Source organism: Oryctolagus cuniculus, chromosome 17, assembly GCF_964237555.1.
Source record: "Oryctolagus cuniculus chromosome 17, mOryCun1.1, whole genome shotgun sequence".
NCBI classification, from domain to species: domain Eukaryota; kingdom Metazoa; phylum Chordata; class Mammalia; order Lagomorpha; family Leporidae; genus Oryctolagus; species Oryctolagus cuniculus.
The window spans coordinates 20,275,518-20,302,752 of NC_091448.1; the positions used below are offsets into that span (position 1 = coordinate 20,275,518).

Here is a 27,235-nt window from a genome sequence, read left to right on the forward strand (position 1 = left end):
GCTCTGACGCTGCGTCCTCCCCGCCTCCCGGCGGGCGCGGGCTGGCGCCTGTGCGCAAGCGCGCGGGTCCGGAGGCCTGCCTCCGCCGCCAAGGCGCGCGTCTGCGCAGTCGGTGTTATTGTGACTGTCGGGCCGCGGCCCCGGATGCTGTGGCTGCCGGGGGGGAGATGGCGGAGCCAGAGGGGGTGGCCGCGGCCCCGGGCCCATCTTCTGGGCCGGCTCTCCGGGGCCGCCGCGCTATGTCAGGCTCCTGGGAGCGGGACCAGCAGGTGGAGGCGGTGCAACGGGCCCTGGTGGAGGTGCTGGGGCCCTACGAGCCTCTCCTGAGCCGAGTGCAGGCAGCCCTGGTGTGGGAGCGGCCGGCCAGGAGCGCCCTGTGGTGCCTGGGGCTGAACGCGGCTTTCTGGTGAGAGAACTGGACCCTCGGGAACTCCCCGAGGCGCGAATCCGTCAGGTTTCCGTAGGGCGCTGCCTCTTGCCTGCCCTGTTGTCCTCGCTGCACTGGCCCCTTCTGCACTTGCCTCTCTACCTCGCCCCCTTCCACTGCATCCCGCCTCCAGGCTTGGGCGCCCCGGTTCCCCCCGGGGGCCCTTCCAGCTGTCTCCCCTGCTTGACCCGCACCCGCGCCCTCGGCCCGCACACCCGGCAGCAGCTGCGGGGACGCTCTCGAGCCGCTCGCTCTGTGCGAGGGCGCCTTCCTAGCTCGGGAGCGCTGTGGTCCTCTGAGACCATCGCCTCCCCTTCCCCGTCTGCTCAGGGGCGCCGCGCAGACCGGCCCCGGACACAGTCGTTCCTGTCGGGAGTGGAGGCAGGTCTTGCACGGGCGCCGGATGGAGGTGTGGGGAGCAAACAGGCTGGAGCGCTTCGCGTGAATTAGCATGTTCGAGGTTTGCTCGCCCACTTCTGGAAGTTGGTGAAACCCGCGTCTCGGTGTGAACCTCCAGAGCTTTAAACAAAACAGAGACACCGATGAGCTGGTGATTGTGGGGGGGACGCGGGAGGGAGGCGTCCTCAGCCAGCATTTGTAAGCGAGCAGGTGGAGGGTAGCTGATGGTGTGTGCGCGTTACCAGAGCCGACACTGGCACCGCTGCGTCCTGCTCTCCGAACAACTCCTCTCTGGTCACCTGCAGGGGACTTGTGTGTTCATAGGCTGTACCGAGCATAATTTGAACTTAATAATAACTAAGGAGGTATTACGGATCCAACTCCAGGGGAACTGGCATGGACAACTGAATGAAAACCATTTGGGACAAGCCTGAAACAAAGTGTGTGTTTTTAAAGCTAGCTTTCCAGTGGAATTCTCGATTTTCGAGTTAAAGCGTGTGAGCTGGAGAGCAAATAATTCCACGTTCGTTGGCGGGGAAGGCAGTGTTCAGCTTCGAAGCGAATCCTCTCCCAGTCTGCAAGAGCCCCAAGTTAAAGGTGTCAGAGCTGTCTCTCGCAGATTTGTTGCCTCCAGGGCCCTTAGCAAGCTGGATGACAAACTTTCTTCTACGGTAGTCACTGTGTTTTGGTGATGCTTCTTTGACCTCCCCTCCCCCACACGAGGGACCCACTTCCTTCCCCTCGATGTCTAGCTCCTCATTCCGGGCGTTTGATACCTCTCGGGAGAACGTTAGTTCTCATAAAACGAATTTGTGTCAGTATGACTGGCTGATGGGAAAAAAAAATCTTCATGAGGATTTAAATGAGTTTTTTTTTTTTTTTTTTTTAAGATTTATTTATTTGAAAGGCAGGATTACAGGGAAGGAGAGAGAGAGACAGAAACAGAGATCTTCCATTCGGTGGTTCACTCAAATGACGGCAATGGCCAGGCTGGGCCAGGCTGGGCTAGGCTAAAACCAGGAGCCAGGAACTCTATCTGGGTCTCCTACATGGACGCAGGGGCCCAAGCACTTGGGCCATTATCTGCTGTTTTCCCCAGGTGCGTTAGCAAGGGGGCTAGATCAGAAGCCCAGCAGCTGGGAGTTGAACCAGTGCGCATATGGGGTGCTGTGTGGCAGGTGGTGGCTTAACCTGCTACAGCACACGGCAGCCCCTTAAATAAGTTTTAAATCTTTTTTAAAAAATGTATTTATTTGGGGGCCGGCACCGTGGCTCAGTTGGTTAATCCTCCGTCTGCAGCATCGGCATCCCATATGGGCACCGGGTTCTAGTCCCAGCTGCTCCTCTTCCAGTCCAGCTCTCTGCTGTGGCCCGGGAAGGCAGTGGAGGATAGCCCAGGTGCTTGGGTGCCTACACCCTCGTGGGAGACCGGGAGGGAGCACCTGGCTCCTGGCTTTGGATAGGCGCAGCGCCAGCTGTAGCGGCCATTTGGGGGTGAACCAATGGAAGGAAGACCTTTTTGTCTGTCTCTTTCTCTCACTGTCTATAACTCTGTCAAAAAAAATGTATTTATTTGTTTACTTGACAGGCAGAGTTATAGAGAGGGAGAGACAGAGATCTTGCATCTGCTGGTTCACTTCCCAAGTGGCTGCAATGGCTGGAGCTGGGCTGGTCCGAAGCAAGGAGCCAGGAGCTTCTTTTGAGTCTTCTGTGTGGTTGCAGGGGCCTAAGCACTTGGGCCATCTTCCACTGCTTTCCCAGGAACACAAGCAGGCAGCTGGATTGGAAGTGGAGCAGCTGGGACTCCAACTAGCAGCCACATGGGATGCCAGCATTGCAGGCAGCAGTGTTACCTGCTACACCACAATGCGGGCCCTGAGTTTTAAATTTTTATTTATTTTTATTTGAAAGGCAGAGGGATCTTCCAACCTCTGGTTCACTCCCCAATTGCCTGCAGTGGGCCAGGAACTGGGCCAGACCAAAGCCAGGAACCCAGAACTTAACCCAGGCCTTCCACATGGATGTCAGGGGACTTGAGTCCAGAGTGTGCATTAGCAGGAAGGTGGAATTGGGAGCTGAGCTGGGATGCAAACCCAGGTTGTCTGATATGGGATCAGGCGTCCCAAGCAGCGTCTTAACCTCTGGGCCTAATGCTTGCCTCTGATTTAAATGAATTTTAAACCAAAACTTGATTAATGCAAATAAGCAGTTGTTGGCATAGATGTTGTTTCTGAGGTGGGGGCTTCACACATGCCTTTCCTGAGAGGTTTCTGAAGCAGACGTGAGGTGGAGGTTTGCCTGCAGGTAACTGCTCTGCCTGGGCCACCCCTTGACCTTTAGTTTGCTGGCCGTGGGTAGGATGTCCTCAAGCTTACAGTGCTGTTTAGACTCTCACCCAGAGCCCCTTTTTGTCCTCCTGACTCTTAAAGCATTGCTGGCATCGGTCTTTATCATTGGCCTTGCAGCTGGGTATCCCGAACACCATACTGGCTACATTCCCATCACACCCCAGGAAGGTGGGGAGATATGGCGAAGTGAGGGCGTGACTTGAGGGAGAAACAAGAGTTGTGGGTTTTTTGTTTGTTTGTTTTGGTTTTTAGTTTGATTTATTTATTTGAAAGGCAGTTACAGAGGCAGAGGCAGAGGCCGAGAGGGAGGGAGGGAGGGAGGGAGGGAGGGAGAGAGAGAGAGAGAGAGAGAGAGAGGTCTTCCATTTGCTGGTTTACTCCCCAAATGGCCACAACGGCCGGAGCTGCGCTGATCCGAAACCAGGAGCCAGGAGCTTCTTCAGGGTCTCCTGTGTGGGTGCAGGGCCCAAGCACTTGGGCCATCTTCCACTGCTTTCCCAGGCCAGAGCAGAGAGCTGGATCGGAAGTGGAGTAGCCAGGACTCGAACTGGTGCCCATATGGGATGCCAGCACAGCAGGCAGCAGCATTACCTGGAACTCCTCAACGCTGGCCCCTCTCAGGCATTTTAAATGTTTAGGAAAGGGAGGAGCATCAACTTGGACTAGAAAAATCAAATCTGAAATGCTTCACGGTTCTTTCATTATCTGTTGTGAGTAATGGCACATCATTTACTGGGGTGTTTTAGGCATTTTTGAAACATTAGAAGATTGGATAGGAGTCAGATTCAGGTGGGTATCTCTTACCTCTCAGTGCTCCGTGTTCCCTGTCATGGCTTCCTGTACCTGTGTCTGTGCCCCCTTCCATCTTAAAAACAAAACCGTCAGAGCTAGAGATCGGCTCAGGTCCCAGCAGCTGGAGTGTTTCAGTGCTTTCGTTTCGTTCTTTCTATCTCTCTGGTTGCAGAGCAAGTACGGTATGGTAAATTATCAGAAATCTTCCCGCCTGGGTTACTTCTGGTCACTCAGCCTCTGTTCTTGGCTCTGGACTGATCGCTTGCATTTTCATTAGCCTCCACCCCAGCTGTAACTGAGAGACCTGGGGGAAGAACTCCACAGCCAGCGTGCGTCCTGGCAGGATCAGGAAAGAACAGGTTCAACTAAGTCTTGGGTGTTGGGTCATACTCCTGGCTGTCAGGGGAGGGCAGACGAGCGCTGGACAGGAGCATGAGTTCCAGGCCCCCTGCTCCCCTTCCGCTCCGGCAGGGCTGGGCGACCACCAGCTCCTTTCCTTCCTGTGATCCTGGGTGGGCTGTGAACTGGGGATCCTGACAGCAGTCTGCAGGCTGGGCCCTGCTGTGCTGTGCTGTGCTGTGCTTCTGGGGACTGGCGGGCAATCTGTTGTTTCCACAAATGAAAAAAAAGGGGGGCCCTCTTCCCTCTAAAAAACTGACTTGAATGATTAAGGGTATACAAAAATTGTGTTTTAAAAGGTTAGAATTTGGATGAAAAACAGAAGTGGGGAAGAGGAAATGGACGATTAGGGCCACTTAAGTGTGATTTCTGTGGGAAGAAACAGTTACTCGTGGAATTGTGGATGGACACAGCTGAGCAGGTGTCCCTGATGGTGGGTTTGGAGGGCTTCTGTTGCCCTGGGCAGCGGGGGCCTCCCTAGGCGGCCTCGGTTTAGTTTGCGCAGGTCGGCTGTCCTCGTTGCAAGGGTGCTGCTTTCTCTTCATTAGCATCCCGCGGGGCAGGAGCAGCGAGGTGGTTTCATTTCTGGTTTTGTGCGAGCAGCAACTATCATTACGTGATGTAGGCTGGGTTAATTCTTTGCTGCTAAATCACCAGTGACTGGTTCATTAAGCAGGCAGTGACAAGTGCAGTACAATAATGGGCCGACTGTCCCTGTAGGCTGGGAAGCTTTGTTCTGAAGTGCCACTGAGACACTCGCTCTGCCCTAACAAAGGGACCAAGAAATGCCATCTTCTTTGCTTTGCTTGAAAACAGGCATTTGGCCATCTCTTCTGATTTTAATGAACCCTAACGTACCTGCACTAACGGTCTGGAACTGCGGTATATTAACTAGAAAATAGTGCATTTGGTCCTAGAATGTCTCACAATCTTTCTGGATACCAGGTTGCTCTGCTTCCTTAGAATGATAGTTTAATTGGGTTTTTATCCCCTTTCAAAGTGGAGGTGCAGTTTACAAAAGGGGGGAAATCAGTGATTATCTAAGATTTCACTCTTGGGAGCAATTAAAAAATTTGAGTGGCAATGAGTTTCTAATTTCTGCGTATCCAGTTTGAAATGTGATAATATTTAATTCGGCAAATACGGTAAAGTGGGCCCTGGCTGGCAGGAACTTCAGTTGCAGCCTTCCTCAGTAGTCTGGCAGCTTGTGCGGGGATACTTTGAAAGTTCATAGCTTTTCCAGGGCTAGGGACACGAGTCGTCGGTGCATAAGGGTTTCTTTTGGGGTGATGAAAATGTTCTAACGTTAGATAATGGTGATAGTTACACAGCTCTGTGACTATACTACAAACTGTTGAATTCATGTAATATGGTGAGGTTTACCGAATGCAGTCTCTGCCAATAAAGCTGTTATTTTGAAAAGTTAATGCCTTTTGAGTCAGTAATTCCTCTTAAGGTAGTTAATCACAGGGACAGAGATTCCTGCTCAACAAGATGAAGTCCAGCTTTTCTTCATTATATCAGAAACTGGAAACATCTGAGTTTAATTAGGGACTTTAATGTTATATACATAGTGTAGTCATTTTAAAAGTTCTTCATGCTTTTCTGGCAACGTGGAAAAACATGTCTGTGTATTATGAAGTGAAAAGGTTTTAAAACCAGGTATGTCATTTACTTCCACAGTGACCTTATATATGGATTTTTTTTAATGACGGGAATAATCTCTGCCCACATTTTAGAGTATGTGGGTGACGGTCTCTAACTTTTAGGGATGGGCTAACATGTACCCTACTTAAAGTTTTTCTGATTTATGGCCAATTTTGTGTCTTCTGATTCTTTTTCCACGCCCTCTGTATCATTTTGAGGCAAATCCTGGGTATAATATCATTTAATCTGTAAATATGTCTGAAAAATAGGCTTTTTAAAAGAAACTACTACCATCACCACAAGTGAAAATACTAGCAATTTCTGGTCACAGTTCAGCTGTCCTGTTTTCTCATTAATGTAACTGATACTTTGGTTTTTTAAAAACCAGCTTGAGTTGGGAATCAGATGCGGCCCCTGCGCTGTGCTGGCGGCTGTCATGCTGACGAAGCCCTCGGTCCTGTGACGCGTAGCACCGACTGGATGTGCTGACTTTGCCCTGTGGCTTAGCCACGCTCCCTTCTGCTCTGTAATTCCCTGTAAATGGCAGTTGGAGCTGAAGGCTTGATCAGATGCAGGTTCACAAAAATATTTTTTTGGCAGAGGACTATTTCATAAATAGAGATGTACTAATTTCATTTTTATTTTTTCTTGTTTCCTTTAGAAATAAGAAAAAATAAACCTTAATGACAAATAAAAGGAGATGAGCCTACCATGGATAGAAGGCCTACTGGGCTGTGGCAGCCTCCAGTTAAATGGGTCACATATGAATTCCAGAGTTGACGTATTTACGGTTGTCTTCACTTGGAGAGTTCTCATGCTGATAACAGTTGCTGGAAAATGTTTTACTTGTTGTCTTTTTTTTAAGATTGATTGATTTGAAATTCAAAGAAGAGGTGGATTTATTGGTTTCCTCCTCAGATGGCCACAACAGCCAAGGTTGGGCCAGGTCAAACCCAGGAGCCAGGAACTCCATCAGCGTCTCCCATATGGGTGGCAGGGGCCCAAATACTTAGGCCATCTTCTGCCACCTTCCCAGATGCATCAGGAGGGAGCTGGGGCTCCCATATGGGATGCCAGCATCACAGGCCGCGGCTGACCCCCCGGGCGGCATCATGGCCCTGCCTGTTGTCCCATCAGAGTTCTGCACTGCCCTTGAGCTTTTGCCTGCGGGAATAGCAGTTGCAGGGCTGCCATCCTTCCTTACATCTTGTCCTGGTGCACAGTTGCAGAGGTGTTTTTTTTTTCCCCAACTGGTGCACGCTCAGCTTACTTCTGTAAAGTGACAAGCATGATATGACATTGTATCCAAAACCTCATTCTGAGGTTGATATCCCCATTCTGTTTAGGAATCCTACATTTAGGGGTAGGAATGGAGCACACACTTCCCACGTTACTTGGTGTTTGACAGACCCCTGCGGGTAATGGTCTGAGTACCTTGGAGGGGCCAACTCTAGCTCTTGGAGATGATCTTTCCATTAATTTTTTATCTATTTGGGAGAAGCTATTTTCCATAGAAATGTTATTTTATACCACACAGGAAATCTTCCTCTCAGGTTCTGAGGGCGGCTTGTTCAATACAAGCATATAACTGAGCACAAAACAGATCGATGGACCAAGACTAATCTTGTTCAGGAAAATGCGATTTTAGCCTTCATAACCCAGACAATGCAGTGGTCATCATTGTGGCGTGGCAATAGCTGTGTCCTATGTCAGAGCGCTCGTTCAAGTCCTTGCTGCTCTGCTTCCCGTCCAGCTTCCTAGTGAATGACGGCCCAAGTACTTGGGTCCCTGCCACCTATGGGAGACCAGGGTGGAGTTCCTGACTCCTGGCTTTGGCCTGGCCCAGCACTGGCTGTTATAGCCATTTGGGGAGTGAACCAATGGATGGAAGATCAATCTCTCTCTTTCTGTCTTTCCCTCTCTCTGTCACTCTGCCTGTCAAGTAAATAAATAAATAAATCTTTTTTTTAAAAATACACACTTTACGGGGTCGGCCTTGTGGCGCAGCAGGTTAAGCCACTGCCTGTGATGCCAGCATCCTATTGAGCACTGGTTCCGGTCCTAGCTGCTCCACTTCCACTGTGCCTTTCCAACAAATAAACCTTTTTATAAATACACAGTTCATAAAACACTCCACCAGCTTGCCTTCTTCTGCAGGTAGAGCCCCCAAGCCCTAAGTCGTAAGGGGCCCTTGGTCTAACTCCTCCCTCCAGGTGGATCCCTCTCTGTTCTTCATTTTTCAGTCTCAGACTGCTTATGACTCCTTAGCTGGATCTTGCCAGCTCGGCATCCTTTCTATCTGGAGGTTCTTTACTTCCCCACATTCTTTTGCTCCATTTTCTTGTCATTTGTGTTTCAAACCCAAGTTTATATGTCCTCTCTGTTATTACCATATTAGTTGTATGTTGTAAACACACACATACCCTCATACACTTGAGAGCAAGGCTCATACCTTACTCTTTACAGTAACAGAGCTACTTACCCAGGGCCTCCGTGTACAATAGCACTCAGTAAATGTTGGGTTGAAACGTAATTTATGAGATTGGAGGGTGGGGGCCGCAATAGGCTACAGGAATCATCCAGGACTTGGAGGAAGTGTTTTTATTGCCCTCATCTTTGGAAAACCAAGCTTCCTAGATGAGCTCCATATCCTTTCCCTGCCCCAGTTTCTGTTTGTGTTCGTAACCACGCTGTGGGAAGAGCAAAGTGCAGCTAGTCTGGATCACCTCCCTAGAGAGCTCTCTGAGCACTCTGTTGAGAGCGGCAGGCACACCACATGTTGCTGCCGGAGTGGGGAGGCAGTGGCCCCGGGGAGTACAGAACTCCGCAGCCCTCATCCTCGGCCATGTTAAATTTACTTGTTTGTTGGGATGATGCACTGAGGGCTTTGTGGGGAAAATTAATGTCCTGGGGGCAGCTCCAGAGGCTTATTTCTGTTAAGCTGCTTTCAATCTTTAATCTCATATGTAATTACAGTGGGATGGAAAAATTGCAATGGGGTTGTCATTGGTGACTGCATTTCCAAATTCTGTTTTCCTTCCATCCCTTAGTCTTTGTATGATTTTAAAAATTGTTATTTTAAAAAATTATACTGGGGCCAGTGTTGTGTCATAGCAGGGTAAGCCTCCGCCCATGACACTGGCATTTCATATCGGTGCCAGTTTGAGACCCGTCTGCTCAACTTCCAATCTAGCTCACTGCTAATGCACCTGGGAAAGATGGCCCAAGTGCTTGGGCTCCTGCACCCACTTGGGAGACCCAGAGCAGCTCCAGGCTCCTAGCTTCGGCTTGGCCCAGCCCCAGCTGTTGCAGCCATTTAGAGAGTGAACCAGTGAATGAAAGGTCTCTCTCACTCTTCCTCTCTGTAATGCTGCTTTTCAAATACATTTTTTTTTTAATTAAAAAATACTGGGGTGGGCATTTGTCCTGGCATTTAACGTGCCTGCATTGGGGTGGGTCTTGTGGCACAGCAGGTTAAGCCCTGGCTTGGGACACCTGTGTCTCACATCAGAGTGTCTGTTCAAGTCCTGGCTTCTCCACTTCTGTTCAGCTTCCTGCTAACGCACCTGAGAGGCAGCAAATGATGATAAAATAGTTGGGTTCTGGCTGCTTACAGGGAGACCCAGATGGAGTTTCTGGCTCCTGACATCAGCCTGGCCTTACCCTGGCTATTGTGGGCATTTGGAGAATGAACCAGTGGATGGGAGCTCTCTGTCTCTGAAATAAATTAATTAATTAAAATTGTATAGCTTAATTGAGTAACATACAAAATTAATAATTTATTATTATCAACAAAAATGTCTGGGGACTAAAAATTTGCCACTCCCTGTGTATGTGTATATTCATATAATGCACAGATAAAGGTTTTTTTTTTTTATAATATGGGAGTTATTCTCTTCGTATTCTTCTTAGGTCATGGTTTGTTTGTTTGTTTTGACAGGCAGAGTAGACAGAGACAGAGACAAAGGTCTTCCTTTCCGTTGGTTCACCCCCCAATGGCCGCTGTGGCCGGTGCTGCGCCGATCCGAAGCCAGGAGCCAGGTGTTTCCTCCTGGTCTCCCATGCGGGTGCAGGGCCCAAGCACTTGGGCCATCCTCCACTGCCTTCCTGGGTCACAGCAGAGAGCTTAATTGGAAGAGGAGCAACCAGGACTAGAACCCGGTATGCCGGTGCCGCAGGTGGAGGATTAGCCAAGTGAGCTGTAGCGCTGGCCTAGGTCATGGTTTCAAGAGGTCATTACAGACTGATCTATTTATAATCGAACCTTGGTTAAATTTTTTTTTTTCGGATAAAGACGTGTTTTATTTTGATGACCGACCCGCGACAATCCCCGAGGCCACTATGTACAGACGGGGGTGGGGGGTGGGGCGTCGTTTCTCTTCATTTCTTGGTCTCCTCCTCCTTGGACAGTCTCGATCTCCTCCTTCTTGGCCTGAAGGCGCTCCTCTCTGCGCTTGCGGGCCTCCTTGGTCTTCGACCTGCGGGCCTCAGCCTGGTCAGCCAGCAGCTTCTTGTGGGCCTTGTCCGCCTTCAGCTCGTGGATGTGTCCCATGAGGATCCGCTTGTCCTTGAACACGTTTCCCTTCACCTTCAGGTCAGGCTGTGGTACATGTGGTGGTCAGTCTTAGATTCACAACATCTGAGCAGCCGGCGCAAAATCCGCGTCCTCTCATCCAGGTCACCTTCTCCAGCATCCGGGCATTGCCTGTGGGCTTACCTGTGCCCATATGCCTGCCCTTCCCACGTGCCAAGGTGTTTTTCCGGCACCGAGCCCGGGAATGGACAGTTACAGGTTTGCGGATGATCAGCCCATCTTTGATCAGCTTCCAGATCTGCTGACGGGAGTTGGCATTGGTGATTTCGTTGGTCTCACTGGGGTCTAACCAGACCTTCTTGCCACAGCGGAGGAAGCTGGAGGCGAGCCTCTTCTGAAGCCTGAGCATGCTCATGGCTGCGGCCGCGGCGGTGAAAGGAAGAACTCCAATTTTTAAAAATATTCTATTTATTTGAAAGGCAGAGTTACAGAGAGAAGGGTGGGAAGGGAGAGACAGAGGTCTTCCATCTGCCTGTTCACTCCCCAGCGGCCACAATGGTCAGGGCTGGGCCAGGCGGAAGCCAGGAGCCAGGAGCTTCTTTTGGTTCTCCCTCGTGGATGCAGGGGCCCAAGCACCTGGGCCATCCTCAGGTGCACGGACAGGGAGCTGGCTGAGAAACAGCAGCTGGGACTCGTGTGGGACGCCGGCATGACAGGCAGCAGCTTAGCCTGCTGTACCGCAAGGCCAGCCCCAGCCTCGGTGGTGCTTACCCTTGCTTGATCAGTTGCTGTAATAATAGTAATACTGTTACTTTATAAAATTGAATGGACATGCTAAGCATTTATGAGGTACCTTGTATCTTTGCTTTTTGGCCAAGATCTAGTGTAATACTTTATAAGTGATTAGATATGTTGTTTTTCATACCCACAAACAACCCAGTAAGATTTGTTATTAACATAATTAATTTATTAAATAAACTAATTTATTCAGGGTCACATGATACATGTGAAAAACTAGTGATGTGTTTTCCCTTCAGGCTGTTACAAATCAGATACAAAATAAATGAGTTGCAGAAAAATGAAAAAAAAAAGATATAGAAAATATAAGCCCAGATCCAGTATTAGATTGAAAATTCCCTGGTGAGGTTGCTGTGCAAGTTCCCAAATGTTTGCTTACCCCTGGACTGGCACAGTGAGCTCCCGGCCAGCCCTGGACTGCGGACGCCCCACAGGGCACTGCCGGAGAGGCATGTGGGTGGAATAATGGAGTCAGAAAAACGCGCTTGTTTCAAGATTGATTGACTGATTTGAAAGGCAGAGCATCGGAGAGAGGAGAGAGCGAGTGAGAGAGCGAGCTAGCACCTCCATCTGCTGGTTCACTCCCCAAATGACTGCAGCAGCCAGGGTGGGGCCAGGCTGAAGCCTGGAGCCAGAAACTCCATCCGGGTCTCCCACATGGGTGCAGGGGCCCAAGCACTTGGGCCATCTTCGACTGCTTTCCCAGGTGCATTAGCAGAAAGCTACACTGGAAGTGGAGTAGCCAGGACTCGAACCAGCGCTCCGATATGGGATGCTAGCATTGCAAGCTGGCATCTTAACATGCCGCAGCACAACACTAGCCTCAAGAATTGGTTTTTGGTTGGTTGGTTTAAGAATTTTACTGTGAAAGATTTCAAACATGTACAGAGGTAGAGAGAATAGTTTACATAAAGAGTCCTATGTGCCCATCATCCAGCTTCAGGGATTTTCTACTCGCAGCAGTCTTTCTCAATTACTTTCATACCCTGCCCCTTGTCAAACCTTTATTTTGAAGCAACTCCCAGACTTCATAATATTTCATTTGTAAATATTTTAGTATGTGTCTCTAAAAGATCATGATTCTTTAAATATACAATTACTCTAACATCAAACTTAAAGTTACACTGATTCTGGGGCCGGCACTGTGGTGCAATGGGTTAAAGCCCCAGCCTGTAGTGCCAGCACCCATATGGGCACCGATTCTAGTCCCGGCTGCTCCTCTTCTGATCTAGCTCTCTGCTGTGGCCTGGGAAAGCAGTAGAAGATGGCCCAAGTCCTTGGGCTCCTGCACCTGTGTTGGAGACCTGGAGGGAGCTCCTGGCTTCAGATCAGCTCAGCTCTCACTGTTGCAGTCATTTGGGGAGTAAACCAGCGGAATGGAAGACCTGTCTCTGTCTCTGGCTCTACCTCTCTCTGTAACTCTGTCTTTTGAATAAATAAAATAAATCTTAAAAAAAAGTTACACTGATTCCTTAATATCGTCACTGTACTACCAGCATTCAGATTTCCCAGTAGTTCATAAATATCTTTGTGGTTGGTTCCTTCGAGTAGGAACTAGCTCTTCTTTCATTTTATTGATGTGGCACATTACATATATTGATTTCTATCTCTAGAGTTGCCCTTGCAGTCTTGGATATAGACCTCTTGGTCAGAGTGTGCACTACTTCCAATACGCTGCTGACTTTAGTTTGCTGGTATTTTATTGAAGATTTAAAAAAATTTTTTTTGAGAGGTAGAGAGATGGGCTAGACAGATGGGCAGAGAGAGTGCTCCCATCTGCTGGGACTGTTCCCAGATGTCCACAGTGGCCAGAGCTGGGCTAGGGCCAGAGCTGGGAGCTGAGAGCTGGGAACTCAAGCGAAGTCTCCAGTATAGGAACTAGGAACCCAAGCATTTGGGCTATCACCACTGCTGCCTCCCAGGGTCTGCACTGGCTGGAAGCTGGATTCAGGAGCTGGAGTGGGGATTGCACTCAGGCACTTCATTGAAGAACCCCAGTGTCTAAGGTTGGCTACATCCCCACTCCTGTTTTATTGAAAATTTTTCCCATCTGGATTCATAAGGGATATTAGACTGAAATTTTCTCATATCCTTGATTTCAGTATCAGGATAATTCTGGCCTCGCAAAATGTTCTCTCCTTTTCAAGTTTTTGCAAGTTTGAAAAGCATTGATATTTTATTTTTTTTTAAAGATTTATTTATTGGGGCCGGCGCCGTGGCTCACTTGGCTAATCCTCCACCTGCGGCGCCGGAATCCCATATGGCCCCTGGGTTCTAGTCCCAGTTGCTCCTCTTCCAGTCCAGCTCTCTGCTGTGGCCCGAGAGGGCAGTGGAGGATGGCCCAAGTGCTTGGGCCCCGCACCTGCATGGGAGACCAGGAGGAAGCACCTGGCTCCTGGCTTCGGATTGGTGCAGTGTGCCGGCTGTGGTGGCCATTGGGGGGTGAACCAACGGAAGGAAGACCTTTCTGTCTCTCTCTCTCTCACTGTCTGTAACTCTACCTGTCAAATAAATTTAAAAAAAATCTTAAAAAAAAGATTTATTTATGTATTTAAAGGCAGAGTAACGGAGATGCAGAGGCAGAGAGAGAGATCTTCCATCCACTAGTTCACTCCCCAAATGGTGCAATGGCTGGAGCTGGGCTGATCTGAAGCCAGGTGCCAGGAGCTCTTTCTGGGTCTGCCACCCGAGTACAGGAGCCCAAGCACTTGGGCCATCTTCTGCTGCTTTCCCAGGTCATAGCAGAGAGCTGGACCTCCAGCTCCACCAGAAGTGGAGCAGCCGGATCTTGAACCGGCACTGCAGGCAACAGCTTTACCCTCTATGCCACAGCACCGGCCCCAAGCATTGATATTTTAAAGATGCTTTTTTTTTTTTTGTATGTTTTATTTTCAATAAAACAGGAGTGGGGATTTAGCCAACCTTAGACACTTGGGTTCTTCAATGAAGTGCCTGACAAGCTTTGGAACGTTCTATGTGGATTTAAGTTATTTTACTTTTGGGGACTTCAATTTCTTCATCTGTAAAAAGATATTTAATTGAATGAAACAGTTATAAGTTTTTGAATCTATTTTTATTTATTTGAAAGGCAGAGAGATACAAAACTCAGTCTCCCATCTACCAGGTCACTCCCCAAACACCCACAACCACAAAGGCTGGGCCAGGCCAGAGCCAGGAGCTGAAAATTCAAGCTGGGTCTCCCACCTGGGTGGCAAGGTCTTAACTGCCTTAGCCAGCACGTGCCGCCTTTCCAGAAGCACATTGGCAGGAGACTGGAGTTGGAGGTGGGGCCAGACTTAAACTCAGGCACTTAGACGCGGGATGCAGGCATCCTAAGTAACGTCTTTTTTTTTTTTTTTTTTTGGTATGTTAATGTATTTTATTAACTTCTCCTATACAGTTACTTGTCTTCTGGTTTGTTGAAGCAGTAAGTCAGACAACATCTGCCACAGTAATGTCTGTCGAAGTGGCTGGCCACAAACACGCCAGCACCACGTTCTTCTGAAGGGCACTCGCCACACAGGCGACTGATTCTCGTCCACCTTAGAGTACTTCAGGACAACAAACTTGACCTTTTTTTTTTTTAAAGATTTATTTATTTGCAAATCAGAGTTATACAGAGAGAGAAGGAGAGGCAGAGAGAGAGAGAGAAAAAGAGAGAGGTCTTCCATCCGCTGGTTTACTCCCCAGTTGGCCGCAACGGCCAGAGCTGCGCCAATCCAAAGCCAGGAGCCAGGAGCGTCTTCGAGTCTCCCACACAGGTGCAGGGGCCCTAGGACTTGGGCCATCTTCTACTGCCTTCCCAGGCCATAGCAAAGAGCTGGATCGGAAGAGGAGCAGCCTGGACTAGAACCGGCGCCCATATGGGATGCCAGTGCTGCAGGCCAGGGCTTTAACCCACTATGCCACAGCGCTGGCCCTCAACTTAACCTTCTTTCTCTTATGTCTATTCTTCTTGGGAGTGGTATAAGACTTCTTCCTTTCCTTGGCACCACCACGAGGTCTCAACACAAGGTGAAGAGTAACTCCTTTTGAATGTTGTAGTCAGATAAAGTCTGTCCATCTTCCAGTTGCTTGCCAGCAAAGATCAGTCTTTGCTGATCAGGAGGAATTCCTTCCTTATCCTGGATTTTGGCCTTTGCATTTTCTATTGTATCGAGGGTTCAACCTTGAGTGCGATGGTGTTCCCCATAAAGGTTTTTACGAAGATCTGTATCCTGGTGGCAGGCCCACCGCAGATGGCGGATCAAAAAAAGAAAAAAAAAAAAAGCAGTAGCGTCTTAACCACAGACCGAATGCCTGCCCCCGCTGAGATGCTATTTAATGCATCTGTCCACTTGCTGTCCTGTACTAGGTCTAATGTGGTAGAGAGAGATTTGAAAGGTGTCACTGTCACAACAACTTGTTACCAAGGATGGATTTCACTCCCAAAATAAGAGAATCTCAGACTAGAAAATTGAAAGGGCGGTTTTATTTGTTTTTAAGATTTATTCATTTGTTTGAAGGCAGAGCTAGAGAGAGAGAGAGAGAGAAATTCTATCAGCTGGTCTGCTGGTTCATTCCCCAGATAGCCGCATCAGCCGGGACTGGGTCATGTAGAAGCCAGGAGCTTCCTTTGGGTCTCTCACGTGGGTTCAGTGGCCCAAGCACCTGGGCCATCCTCCCCTGCTTTCCCAGGTGCATTAGGGAGCTGGATCAGAAGTGGAGCAGCCAGGACTCACGGGATGCTGGCACTGCAGGCAGGCTTAACCCACTGCTCCACAGTGCTGGCCCCGACAGGGAGTTTTCAGAGGATATTTGACTTAGTCCTCTGCCTTCGCAGCAGCAGGTTATGTCCTCTGCCCCCCCGGTAAGATTGCTGAGGTCCAGAATGTTGACGTGATTTACCCAAAGTGTCTCGTCAGTGTCAGAACTACACCAACAAAAACCCCCTCTGGAACTGAAGTCTGTTCATTATACAGCCTGTACTGTGCCCACGTGATCTTTCTGGAAGTAACCAGATGTGTCTCCTGTTTTTCCTTTTCTACAGGTTCTTTGCACTGACGTCCCTTCGTCTCGTGTTTTTGCTCGCGTTTGGTCTGATGATCATTGTGTGTATTGATCAATGGAAGAACAAGATCTGGCCTGAGATAAAAGGTGAGGTGGAGCACTTAGAGCAGTCAGAGTGGACATGGCCTCGTCCTGCCTCCACCTTTAGTGTTGGGGGTGCCTGTGGTGGTGTTGAGCTGGGGCTGTCATTTGAAATCTGAACTATTTGCTTCAGGAGACACCTAGAGGCTTGTGCTGCACTGCGGTTCCTGAGAGCTGGTTCAGCCTTCCCCATTGTCATTAAGCTCAGGAAATTTGTAGTCACCATATGCGGTATTCTTGCCAACACAGTTGCCCTGAGGAATAAGTAATCCTTAAGTTTTTATTTCATTTTTTAACAATTCTTGTTTTTGGATACCACATCTTTATCCCTGAAGCAATATCAATTTACCTCTCAGGGATTTCTTTGAAGTTGTTTTAATCTAATTTTTATTTTTTAAAATTTGTATAGCACTAAGCTAGACATTGTAAGTTACAGAAATGCCCTGAGATAAAGTTTCTTTTTAAAAGATTTTATACACATAAACATATGAAAAGTTAAGTGACAGTTACAGAGCAGTACCAGAGGTGTCTCATTGCAGTGTGTGATCAAAATATTTGTCGTGTATGTTGGCCCTTGCTCAAGCCTTGAATGAAGTCAAAAGATTTGGACAGGTGGAGAGAAAAGTGTTTCCAGGCAGGGCCATACCTCCATTAACCTAATAAGCACAAAGTTGCAAAACCTATCCTGAGAGCAGAGAATTGATCATTTTGGTTAGAATCAAGAGTTCAGTAAAGAGAAAGCTAGATGACTTTCAAATAAATGAATCTTTTTTTAAAAAATAAGAAACAATGGAGAGCTAGGAAATAGAACTATATTAGGGTTAGATCTTATAAAGCCTTGAATTGGAACTTGAAAATTTAGACTTTATCTTATAGGTAGTGGGTGGTATTGGAGAGTCTTAAAATTGGAGTCGTCTGCTGAGGTGACAAAAATGATTAGTTTGCTAGCATTTTTTTAGGACCACGTGGAAAGAGAAGAAGGGAAGGGGGTGCCTGTCAGGGCCTTGTGGCAGTGTCCTTGTGAGAGGAGTGTCTGAATGCCAATGTTGGATGGTCGAAGGGCACGAAGAAGGAAGGTACATCCAGACCGGTGAACAGTTGGATGGGGTCAGAAGAGTTTGTTAAGGTCTTAAAGGTCGGAGAAGAAGGGCACACAGCAGAGAGGCGGGGCAGGCAGGGGACTTTGCTTGCTTGGGAGGATGAGGAAGATGTTAATTTTGAGGTACTGGCAGCATATTCAGACCAGAGTGCCTACAACTTTTAAATACACTCCCATCCTATTTTATGGAGACCTCAAGAAATCATGTAGTTTACATGCTTGGTTGATGACTGGTGAATGTCAAAAGACTGTATTGTTTGGGGGTAGATAATGGGTCCCTTAAATTAGAACAGGAAAAAAAGAGGAAACAAACAAAAAAATACCAACAAGAAGGAGCAGCAGATTTCTAGGACGGGAGTCGTTACAACATGCCAGGTGGCCTGGCACCTAAAGTACATAGATGACCCAGACACGCTCGGGGATAGAGTGTTTTCTCGTGCACCTCGGCTGTCAGCTGAGGTAACTAGAAGGGGACCCCCTCCCTCTTCCCTCCACCCCCGGCCCAACAGCAAGAAAGGAACAGGCATAAGCCATTGTTCCCTTGTTTGCCACTCCCTAACACTGATAGTGTAACATGGTGTCTCCTTTTTATTGACTATTACTGTTTTCTCTTCCCCCAAACCTATTAAAACTTGAGCTGTCAGACCAACAGCATAACATCCTCGTGTTTAGTTTTCCCTACCAACTAATGCTGGTGTTTGTTTTAATATTGTAGTGCCAAGACCCGACGCATTAGACACTGAGAGGTATGGAACACTAACTAAATCCCTTTGTCGTTGCTCTGATTGATCCTCGTACTATGCTGGTTACATGTTGTTAACCTGTGTTCTAGACACAGTGTAAGCTGAGAACCGGATCTGTTCCAAATAATCGTTTTAACAAAGCCTCATGTTGAGGCGGCAGCCTGTTGAGAGGGCCGACGTGCTGTGACCCTTACAGGAGGAGGTCCAGTGCCCCATAACCTGACGCGCCAGGGAACTCACGCCATTGTCCAGCCCCAGTGTGAAAACCGAGAGGCGGCTCAGTCCGTCTGCCTCTTGGCTTTTCTGCCAGGCCGGGCAGTGTTTTCTGTGACCTCTGGCTATTTAAAGTCCCCGGTCAGAAAACACACTGGTTCCTGGCATCAGCCAACGCCAAAGATTCCGCCTGTGTCTTGGAGCTCCTGCTTGCATGCCTCGGTTCATCCACCCCTGAAGTTTGATCCGAGGAATTTTCTCTGCTGTGGTTTGTTTTGGTTTTGCTTTATTTATTTCTCTCTGAGGGGCACGTACACCACTGCTCCCCCCACACCCCAGCAGCAGTGCTGTCCGTCAGGCTGCGCTTTCCTTTGCTCCCTGGATTGCAATCACAGTGAATTGCAATGGTCTGAGTGCAGGGAGACATGTATTTCCAGGGCCTTGGATCGGGTGGCAGGTTTACACACGTGGATTGGGCTGTTTTCTCATAGGGTGGGGTTGTCAGAACAAGTTTGACTTCCTAGTCCCCAAATTCAAGTTTCAACTTGGTAAACCAAGAGGAAAGTCACGCTTCACCTCCAGAGCACCTGGGACCAGTCTCCCCAGCCCCTCTTCAAACCGGAAGCCCTGGCTGCCTGCACAGCCAGATGGGGGGGCCCTCAGCACCCTCCTTTCACAGCTCCCCCTTCTCTCTCCCGTAGCTGGGGCTTTGTGCATCCTCGGTTGCTCAGCGTGCCCGAGCTCTGCCACCACGTAGCTGAAGTCTGGGTTAGTGGGACCATTTTCATAAGGAATCTTTTGCTTTTCAAAAAGCAAAACCCAGGCAAGGTAAGACTCTTCCCTTTCTCACTTTCCTCTCTAGCGTCTCAGTCCAGTCCATGCTAAACTGAAACAGCTCCTTTACTGTGTATGCAAGAAAGAAGAGGCTGTGACATGTCACAGAGCCCAAGGGAAGTGGTAGGCGGGGCTTCTGATCAGCCCGTTCAGCACTAGGCCACGGTGAGCCCTCGGTAGGTGTGCTGACCGCTTGGATTAGGCCATGTTTCTGCCCCGAGATGGGAAAGAAAGCTTGCTCGTGTGCATCCTGTGTCATTTTAAACATGTGGTAGGTTGTTGGGTTTTTTTGATTGTTGTTTTTTTTTTGTTTTGTTTTTGGTTTGTTTCTCACTTTGACTTAAAAAAAAAAAAACCCAACACCAACGCTTGCTTTCAGAGAGAATTTTTGGCTAAGTCCTGTACGAACCAGGTTTGCGGCATGGAAGGTGCAGCCCTATGGGGTTAGCTACATAAAAGGAGTTTGAGTAGAAGGGGTGTCCTCCTTTTCCTCCCAAACCGAATCAGCACTGGGTGCAGGAGTGGCTGTGTCTGTCCTTCTGACATGTCCATCTGGAGTCACATCTCCACCCACCTCACCCCCTGCCCTGTCCCCACCCAGGCCCCTGCCACATGGCAGAAACTTAATACTGTGTCTTTCCTTCCTCCAGTTCTGCTTGCTGAGCTGTGGGATTCTGACCTTTCTGGCCGTCTTGGGCCGCTACGTCCCTGGGCTCCTGCTCTCCTATCTGATGCGTGAGTATGGCACACACCTCTTCCACGGGCGCTTCCGGTGTCAGCCAGCTCTGGCTCTAGGGAGAATAATATTTTGGTTCTTGAGGAAATGACGTTTTCTTTTTAAAAAAGATTTATTTATTTGAAAGAGTTAGAGAGGTAGAGACTGAGGGAGAGAGAGAGCTCTTCCATCCGCCGGTTCACTCCCCACATGGCCACCACGGCAGGAGCTGAGCTGAGCTGAAGCCAGGAGCCAGGAGCTTTTCCAGGTCTCCCACGTGAATGCAGGGGCCCAAGCACTTAGGTCATCTTCCACCACCTTCCCAGGCACATTAACAGGGAGCTGGATTGGAAGTGGAGCAGTCAGGACTTGAACCAGCACCCATATGGGATGCTGGGGTTTTAACCTGCTGCACCACAGCATTGGCCCCAAAAATGACCTTTTCATATTTTTATGAACTGGTTAGTATCTTAAAAATATCTTTCCTCTCACCTAGAACTGGATTCCCACATATAGAGTCTGTTTTAAGTTTAAAAAAATATATTTATTTTCATCTACTTGAAAGGCAGAGCTGGGGGAGAAACCACCCACAACAGCCAGGGCTGGGCCAGGCTGAAGCTAGGAGCCTGCTCCATCCGGGTCTCCCACATGGGTGCAGGGGCCAAGCACTTGGGCCATCATCTGCTGCCTCCCAGGATGCAGTAGCAGGAAGCTGGATCAGAAGCAGAGTAGCCAGGGCTCAAACTGGTGCTCTGATAGGGGGTGCAGTTAGCACAGGCAGCAGCTTTAACCCCCTGTGCCACAATGAAATGGACCCTTAAGGTCCATTTCTTAAAACTTGATTTTAGAAGCTGATGAGGGTCCAGTCACATGTATTGTATTACCAGCTGTACTCGAACTGCATGTCCCCGTTTAAGTAGGGAATTATTCGGGTCAGCAGAACATAACTCCCGGGTTCCTCTGCTGGGTTCTGTTCACCCTGGAACACTGCCCCCACCCACTGCATGTTTGTAAATCGCTCTGCTTGTTGGGGCTGTGCCCCTTATATATCAGAATCCCGTGTGGTTTGTTGTGTAGCTGCTGAGGCATTGCTGTCATTTAGCTTTGCTCATGGCTCGTGACACCCGTATGCAAATGGCCACACTGCCTGGCTCTGCCCTTGGCCTGTCAGCAGTGTGCTCTGCTGGGTACGGCCCTGTGCTGGGCCCTGTGGGTGGCTGTGCAAATCCCTGCCTTCACTGACCACAAGAATTAGAGAGACCTAGTTCACACTAAGTGTTGAAGCCCTAAGGACACAGGGCACAGGGACAGTTGGGATTGGTTTTTGTAGCCCCTTCTCCATTTTGCTACCTGTTTCCCTGTCTTGCTCTCAGTTGTAACCGTCATGACATGGCCCCTTGCTGTATACCACCGACTGTGGGATCGAGCGTACGTGCGGCTGAGGCCGGCCTTGCAGCGGCTGGACTTCAGTGTCCGTGGCTACATGATGTCCAAGCAGAGAGAAAGACAATGTAAGTGGCACGTGGGGAGGCTTCTTTTCCCTTGGGCAGTTCGGGGCAGAGAAGGAAGCCACCAGGTTGACATCCTAGTCCTGAAAGCAGAAGTGTTAAGAAAAAGCCGTCTTCTGTCCCAGGGAGTCCTCTGCTGGCTGGCCGTTTTAAACAAGGCGGAGGAAAGCTCTCCCGGCTTGACCAAAGGGCAGACAGCGAAGCTGTCCCTCGTGTTGGCTGCTCCTTATAGAGCGCTTTCCATGGACTCGGTCACTGTGCGGCGGCTGCGCCTGTCACTTCATTAAAGCTTTGCAACCATCTCGAGAGGTGGGAGGTGGCCTCCTTGTCCAGCTGAGGAAGCAGAGGCTCATAGAAAGCCAGGGTGGGTCTTCTCAGCTCCTGAACCTGGTCTCTTTTCACTACTGAGAGCTGCCTTCCAAAGCTAATTAAAATTGCTGCTCTGAGGACAGCTGTGTCGTAGCCAGCACACGAACCAAGCAGTGGGAACCTTTCCCTCTGTGGCCTTATCGGGTGAGGTATTTAATTTTTTTTTTTTAAAGATGTGTTTGTTTATTTGAAAGAGTTATAGAGAGAGAGAGGAGAGAGACAGAGAAAGATTTTCCATCTGCAGGTTCACACCCCAGATGGCTGCAGCAGCTAGGCTGGTCTGAAGCCAGGAGCCAGGAGCTTCTTCCGGGTTTCCCACGTGGATGCAGGGGCCAAGGACTTGGGCCACTTCTACTGCTTTCCAAGGCCATAGTAGAGAGCTGGATGGGAAGTGGAGCAGCCAGGACTCAAATCAGCATCCATATGGGATGCCAGCACTAAAGGCGGTGGCCTTACCAGCCATGCCACAGTGCCAGCCCCTAAAAGCCAGATTTTAGAAGAATTTATTTTTTCAATTTCCATTTTATTTGAAAGAGAGAGAGCGCTTCCATCTGCTGCCATCTGCTGGTTCACTCCGTATGTGTCCGCAACAGGCAAGGTTGGGCTAGGCTGAAGTCAGGAGCCAGAAACTCAACCTGGGTCCCCCATGTGGGTGGCAGGCACCTACGTACTTGTGTCATCACCTGCTGCCTCCCAGGGTGAGCATTAGAAGTTGGACTGGAAGGACAGCCAGGATGTGTACTGGCACTGCAGCCTGGGGTGCCCGTGTGCCTAGTGGCTGCTTAGCCACTGCACCACACACCTACCCCACAAAAGCCTCACTTAACCCGGGTGGCACCTCAATTCACCCTCTCTGTGATGGTGTCCACTCACTGCCTTTGCCCTGTCCCGGCCCATTCTGAGAATTGTTGGCAAGCCTAGTAGTTGGTCCTCTGACCAGAATGGAAATGTGCCAGGGCTGGAGGAAGGGATGTTGGAGGAGCGGACCCTGCTGTGTCCCGCTCACCAGCCTTGTCCTTAGGCTCAGGGCCATACGCAGACGGGCTCTTCCTTGTATTGCTGATTTCATGCCTTGGAGGTCCAGAGGGGTTCGTGCCCTGGTGGGAAGGCATCAAAGCCATCTGCTGTTTCCACACAGTGCGCCGCAGAGCTCTGCATCCGGAACGGGCCATGGACAGCCACAGTGACAGTGAAGAGGAGCTGGCTGCCTTCTGTCCTCAGGTACTCTGGGAGCTGCTCCACCGGCCGGTTTTCTGTACTCCCCTCCACCCTTCTGGCAGCTCACGTAGGCAGGAGCCAGGTTTCAGGCTGCTCCTGGGCTTTCCAAGGCCCTAGACTTCCCTGGTTCCCCAGAGCACTGACCAGGAAAGCAGCTGGAGTGACACTGGGGCTCGGTATCCTACATCGCAGTTGGAGCCTGGTGACCAAAACACCGGGTCTGTGTCTCCTTTCACTCACTTTCGTGGAAGAACTACTGAAGTTTGAAGATTGATTTGTTTATTTGAAATGCAGAATTACAGAAAGAACCCGGGGAGAGAGAGTTCTTCTGTCTGCTGTTTCATTCCCCAAATGGCTGCAATGGCCAAGACTGGGCCAGGCCAGGCCAAAAACTCCATCCTGGTCTCCTAGGTGGATGGCAGGGGCTCAAGTACTTGGGCCACCATCTGCTGCTTTCCCAGGTGCATTAGCAGGGAGCTGATCAAAAGTGGAGCAGCCAGGACTCACTGGCGCTCATATGGGTTGCTGGCTTAGCAGGTGGCAGCTTAGCCCACTGCACCACAGTGCCACCCCTGAAGTGATCATGTTTTAAACAGCCTAATCCACCCTGAGGTCTGGGCAGCATGTGTGTCCTACTGGTCACCTGCGAAAAGCAGCCACCTGCTTAACAGTAAGCAGTGCATTGACCGCCAAGTCTGCTTTTCTTCTGTGTGTAAGAGGCTGATGAGTAAGAGGGTTTCCTTTGAGGAAGCAGCCTAAAAGAGGTCAAGATTTATACTAAAGCATCCATCTGTCCCTGGTTGGTCTGTGTCCTAGGGTAGCACTTGGGAACAGCGCACTCGTTCAGCTGTCCCTGCGGGCTGCTCCCGGTCCTAACGGCATCCTCTCCTCAGGCTTGTTGGTCTCTTCTTTTCCTAAGCTCGATGATTCTGCTGTTGCCAGGGAATTGGCCATCACAGACTCTGAGCACTCGGATGCCGAGGTCTCCTGTACAGACAATGGCACGTTCAATCTTTCAAGGGGCCAAACACCTCTAACAGAAGGCTCTGAAGGTGAGGGGAACCTTTGCCTTGGGCTGATAAAGGCTCTGACTGCTGCCTCGAAGCTTCCCTGGACAGAGGAGCCCAGTGCTACTGCTTCTCCCGTGTTCTGATCGCGTGGCCGAGCAGCCGGAGGGCTGCAGGTGCAGCCAGCATGGCATCACCCCTGCTTCTGTAGCCCCCAGTCCCTAAGTGGAGGGGGAAGCCAAGCAGCCCCGTGGATTTTGCTTTACTCTGAAATCCACAGTGGGAAAAGCAGTCGTGTGGGGTTTTTTGTTTTGTTTTTGTAGCGCTGGGGCACGGAGAGGGCCAGGTGGCTGCCATGTCTCAAACTCCCCTGTATTCTCCCAGAGCTGGATGGTCACAGTGATCCAGAGGAATCCTTTGCCAGAGACCTTCCCGACTTCCCTTCCATTAATGTGGACCCTGCTGGCCTGGATGACGAGGATGACACGAGCATTGGGATGCCCAGCTTGATGTACCGGTCCCCGCCAGGGGCCGAGGAGCCCCAGGCGCCCCCCGCCAGCCGGGATGAGGCTGCACTGCCAGAGCTCCTGCTTGGTGCCCTGCCTGTAGGATCCAACCTCACGAGCAGCCTTGCCAGTCTGGTCTCCCAGGGCATGATCCAGCTGGCCTTGTCAGGGGCCTCCCAGCCAGGTCCGTCTGGCCCTCCTCCCCGGAGGCCAAGAGGCTTCCTCCAGGCCCCCACTTCAGACCTGGACACTGATGCTGAGGGAGATGACTTTGAACTTCTGGACCAGTCGGAGCTGAATCAGATGGACCCTGCGAGTTCCAGGAGCCACTGAGACAGGACTCCCTTTGGAGGTCATATGGTTTAGTTTTCTTCTCCCCATCCCGCATAAGGTGACGGGGCAAAGGAATAACCCAGGTCCCATCCCCTGAATTATATTTGTATGCTGGGTGGCCTGGCTGATGCTCAGAGGCCTTCTCAGAGCAGACACTCACTCCCCTGTTAGCAGCTGGACGCCTGTTTGTGTGCTCAGTCACTGAAGAGTGTGCTCCCCCCAGGCAGGCGTCTGTCCATCACGATGGTACTTTGGGGAACAAGGTAGTCAGGGACATTGGTTCCCCTCTGAGGTGGTGCTGCTGTTTGCTTTCAGGAGTGGGTCCTCTGGGACCCTCGTGACAGAAGATCGCATCCCTTCCTTCCTCCCCTCATTGCTCCCCAGAGTCAGGCAGCAGCCAGAGAAGAGGCAGAGTTGTTGTCATCTTTCGTTGAAACACAGCTTGTTTTTTCAAGCCAGCTTGTCCTTTGGTTCTGCTGTGCAGACCTGCCCCCACTTCCCCCAGCCGTCCCCATTTCTGGATGCCTCAGTCCCAGGGCCTAATTCACTTGTGAAATTTAAGAAATGTGAATAGGATGTGGGGCTGGGCCTCCCCTACACCACGTAGGGCCACGGCGGTCAGCTGGCCAGGAGGGTTCGGGAGTGCCTCTGTATCCCGAGGGCTCGCTGAATCTTCTGGAGCTACATGGTTGTCTTGGTGCTGCTGACCCCTGGCTCTGTTTGACCATCAGCCTGAGCAGTGAGCAAAGCAATACCACACCCATTTCTTAGGGTCCTCCTCTGGAGAAGCAATAATTCCCCGGGGGACGGCGGAGTAGCACTTTACACACGGCTCCGTGGGTTCGCCCGGGAGCTACCAGCTCTTCGGCACCAGCTGTCCGTACTCTTTATTCTGCTCTTTTCCTTTATTTGTTGCTGCTTCCTCACTTGGCAGGGCCTCCTTTAAGGATGGCCGTTAGCAAGTCTGTGTCTGTAATCAGCAGAGACCCCTCTGAGGGGCATCCGTTCCGCAGCCCCTAGTGAAATCATGTGAAACAAAACCCAAAAACGATCATCGGTTGTAAACCTGTGCCAGTCTACAGCCTCTGCCTCCTCGGTCAGAGCTCAAGCCAAACTCTTCCATCCTCTTCCCCTCTGCATCAACCCTCTGCTGATCCTCAGGGACCACCCCGCCCCCCGCACTCCCATCCTTGAGTGAAGGATCTTGGACAGAGCTCATTTCCACGTGCTGCAGGTGGGGGTGTGCAAACGTTTGCCCTTGGTTAGTGGATGAGGTAGAGGCCAGGGCGTGCAAGTAGTTAACGGTGAGAAGGGAAGAGCTAGGTGCCTGCTTCTGGTCACTTACCTTCGTGTGAAGATTAAGGGGAGTGGCATCTCCCCACTCCGGGGTCCTCAGACAGGCTTTGGACACCTTCGCTCTTCCCAGGGCCTGGATGTCTTATAGGTGAGTGCTGGTGTGCAAAAAACGGGAAGTGGGGTGTTGTGTGTTTGCATGAGTGTGTGTAGCTTCAGGCCTTGGGAGTTAGCAAGAGGGAGGGAAGGAAAGAGAGCAAAACCTTTGGAAGGTGTTTCTTGTACCTGGGGATCCTGCTCTGAATCTCCTTAGTCCTCCACTGTGAACTGGGGGTGGGTGGGTGCTGGGGAATAAATCTTATATGAGAACAATCTTCTAAGAGACTGATGCTGAATGATGTCCCCCTGTGACAGCCTAAGCGGAAGCTCAGGTATGAGGGACCCACCTGCTCATCCCCCTTTTCCCTTGTGGTGGCCAGGCCAGGGCAGTCACAAGTATGAGGCCACGCCCTCCTTGGAGAGCGCAGACCTGAGAGTGGCTGGCATTCAGCCTGCAGCGCCATCCCCCCTTTGGGGGGAGACCAGCGCGGGTTTCACAGGCGCCATGCCCCTCCTCCGGATTCTGTGAGCGTCAAGGGCAGCTGCTCTTTGGCGTTCCGATGACCTCAGAAACTAGAAATGCTTATTTCGGGCTCTGTCCTACTGGCCACTGTGGTCAGGAGTGGAAAGCACCTGCCAGGTGCTGCCGTGGGATTGGGCCGACGAGAAACTTCTGCAAGCTTTGCGGCTTAGCCAGGCCCTTTCCACCCTGCCTTTCCTGGGCGCTCAAACCACGGCAGGTGTCGCGCGCCCCCTGTGGGCGGAGCGGGGTTACGGCGCTGACGCTTTCAATGGAGTTTTCCCAACCACCCTGCCACAAATAC

At 50.3% G+C, this 27,235-nt stretch overlaps 1 protein-coding gene and 1 pseudogene across 1 annotated transcript; one reads left to right on the forward strand and one right to left on the reverse strand.

The window, feature by feature from the left end:
- The first annotated feature begins 48 nt into the window (after positions 1 to 48).
- RETREG3 (reticulophagy regulator family member 3) lies at positions 49 to 26,689 on the forward strand. The gene is made up of 9 exons (XM_002719403.5): positions 49 to 406; positions 16,374 to 16,480; positions 18,289 to 18,319; positions 19,231 to 19,357; positions 20,014 to 20,098; positions 21,452 to 21,589; positions 23,094 to 23,176; positions 24,093 to 24,225; positions 24,565 to 26,689. Exons 1-9 carry the CDS (start codon positions 168 to 170, stop codon positions 25,017 to 25,019), a joined length of 1,398 nt encoding a protein of 465 aa, XP_002719449.3. The 5' UTR covers positions 49 to 167; the 3' UTR covers positions 25,020 to 26,689.
- On the reverse strand, positions 10,393 to 10,966 carry LOC100350351 (large ribosomal subunit protein eL19-like; annotated as a pseudogene).
- Positions 26,690 to 27,235: the final 546 nt, after the last annotated feature.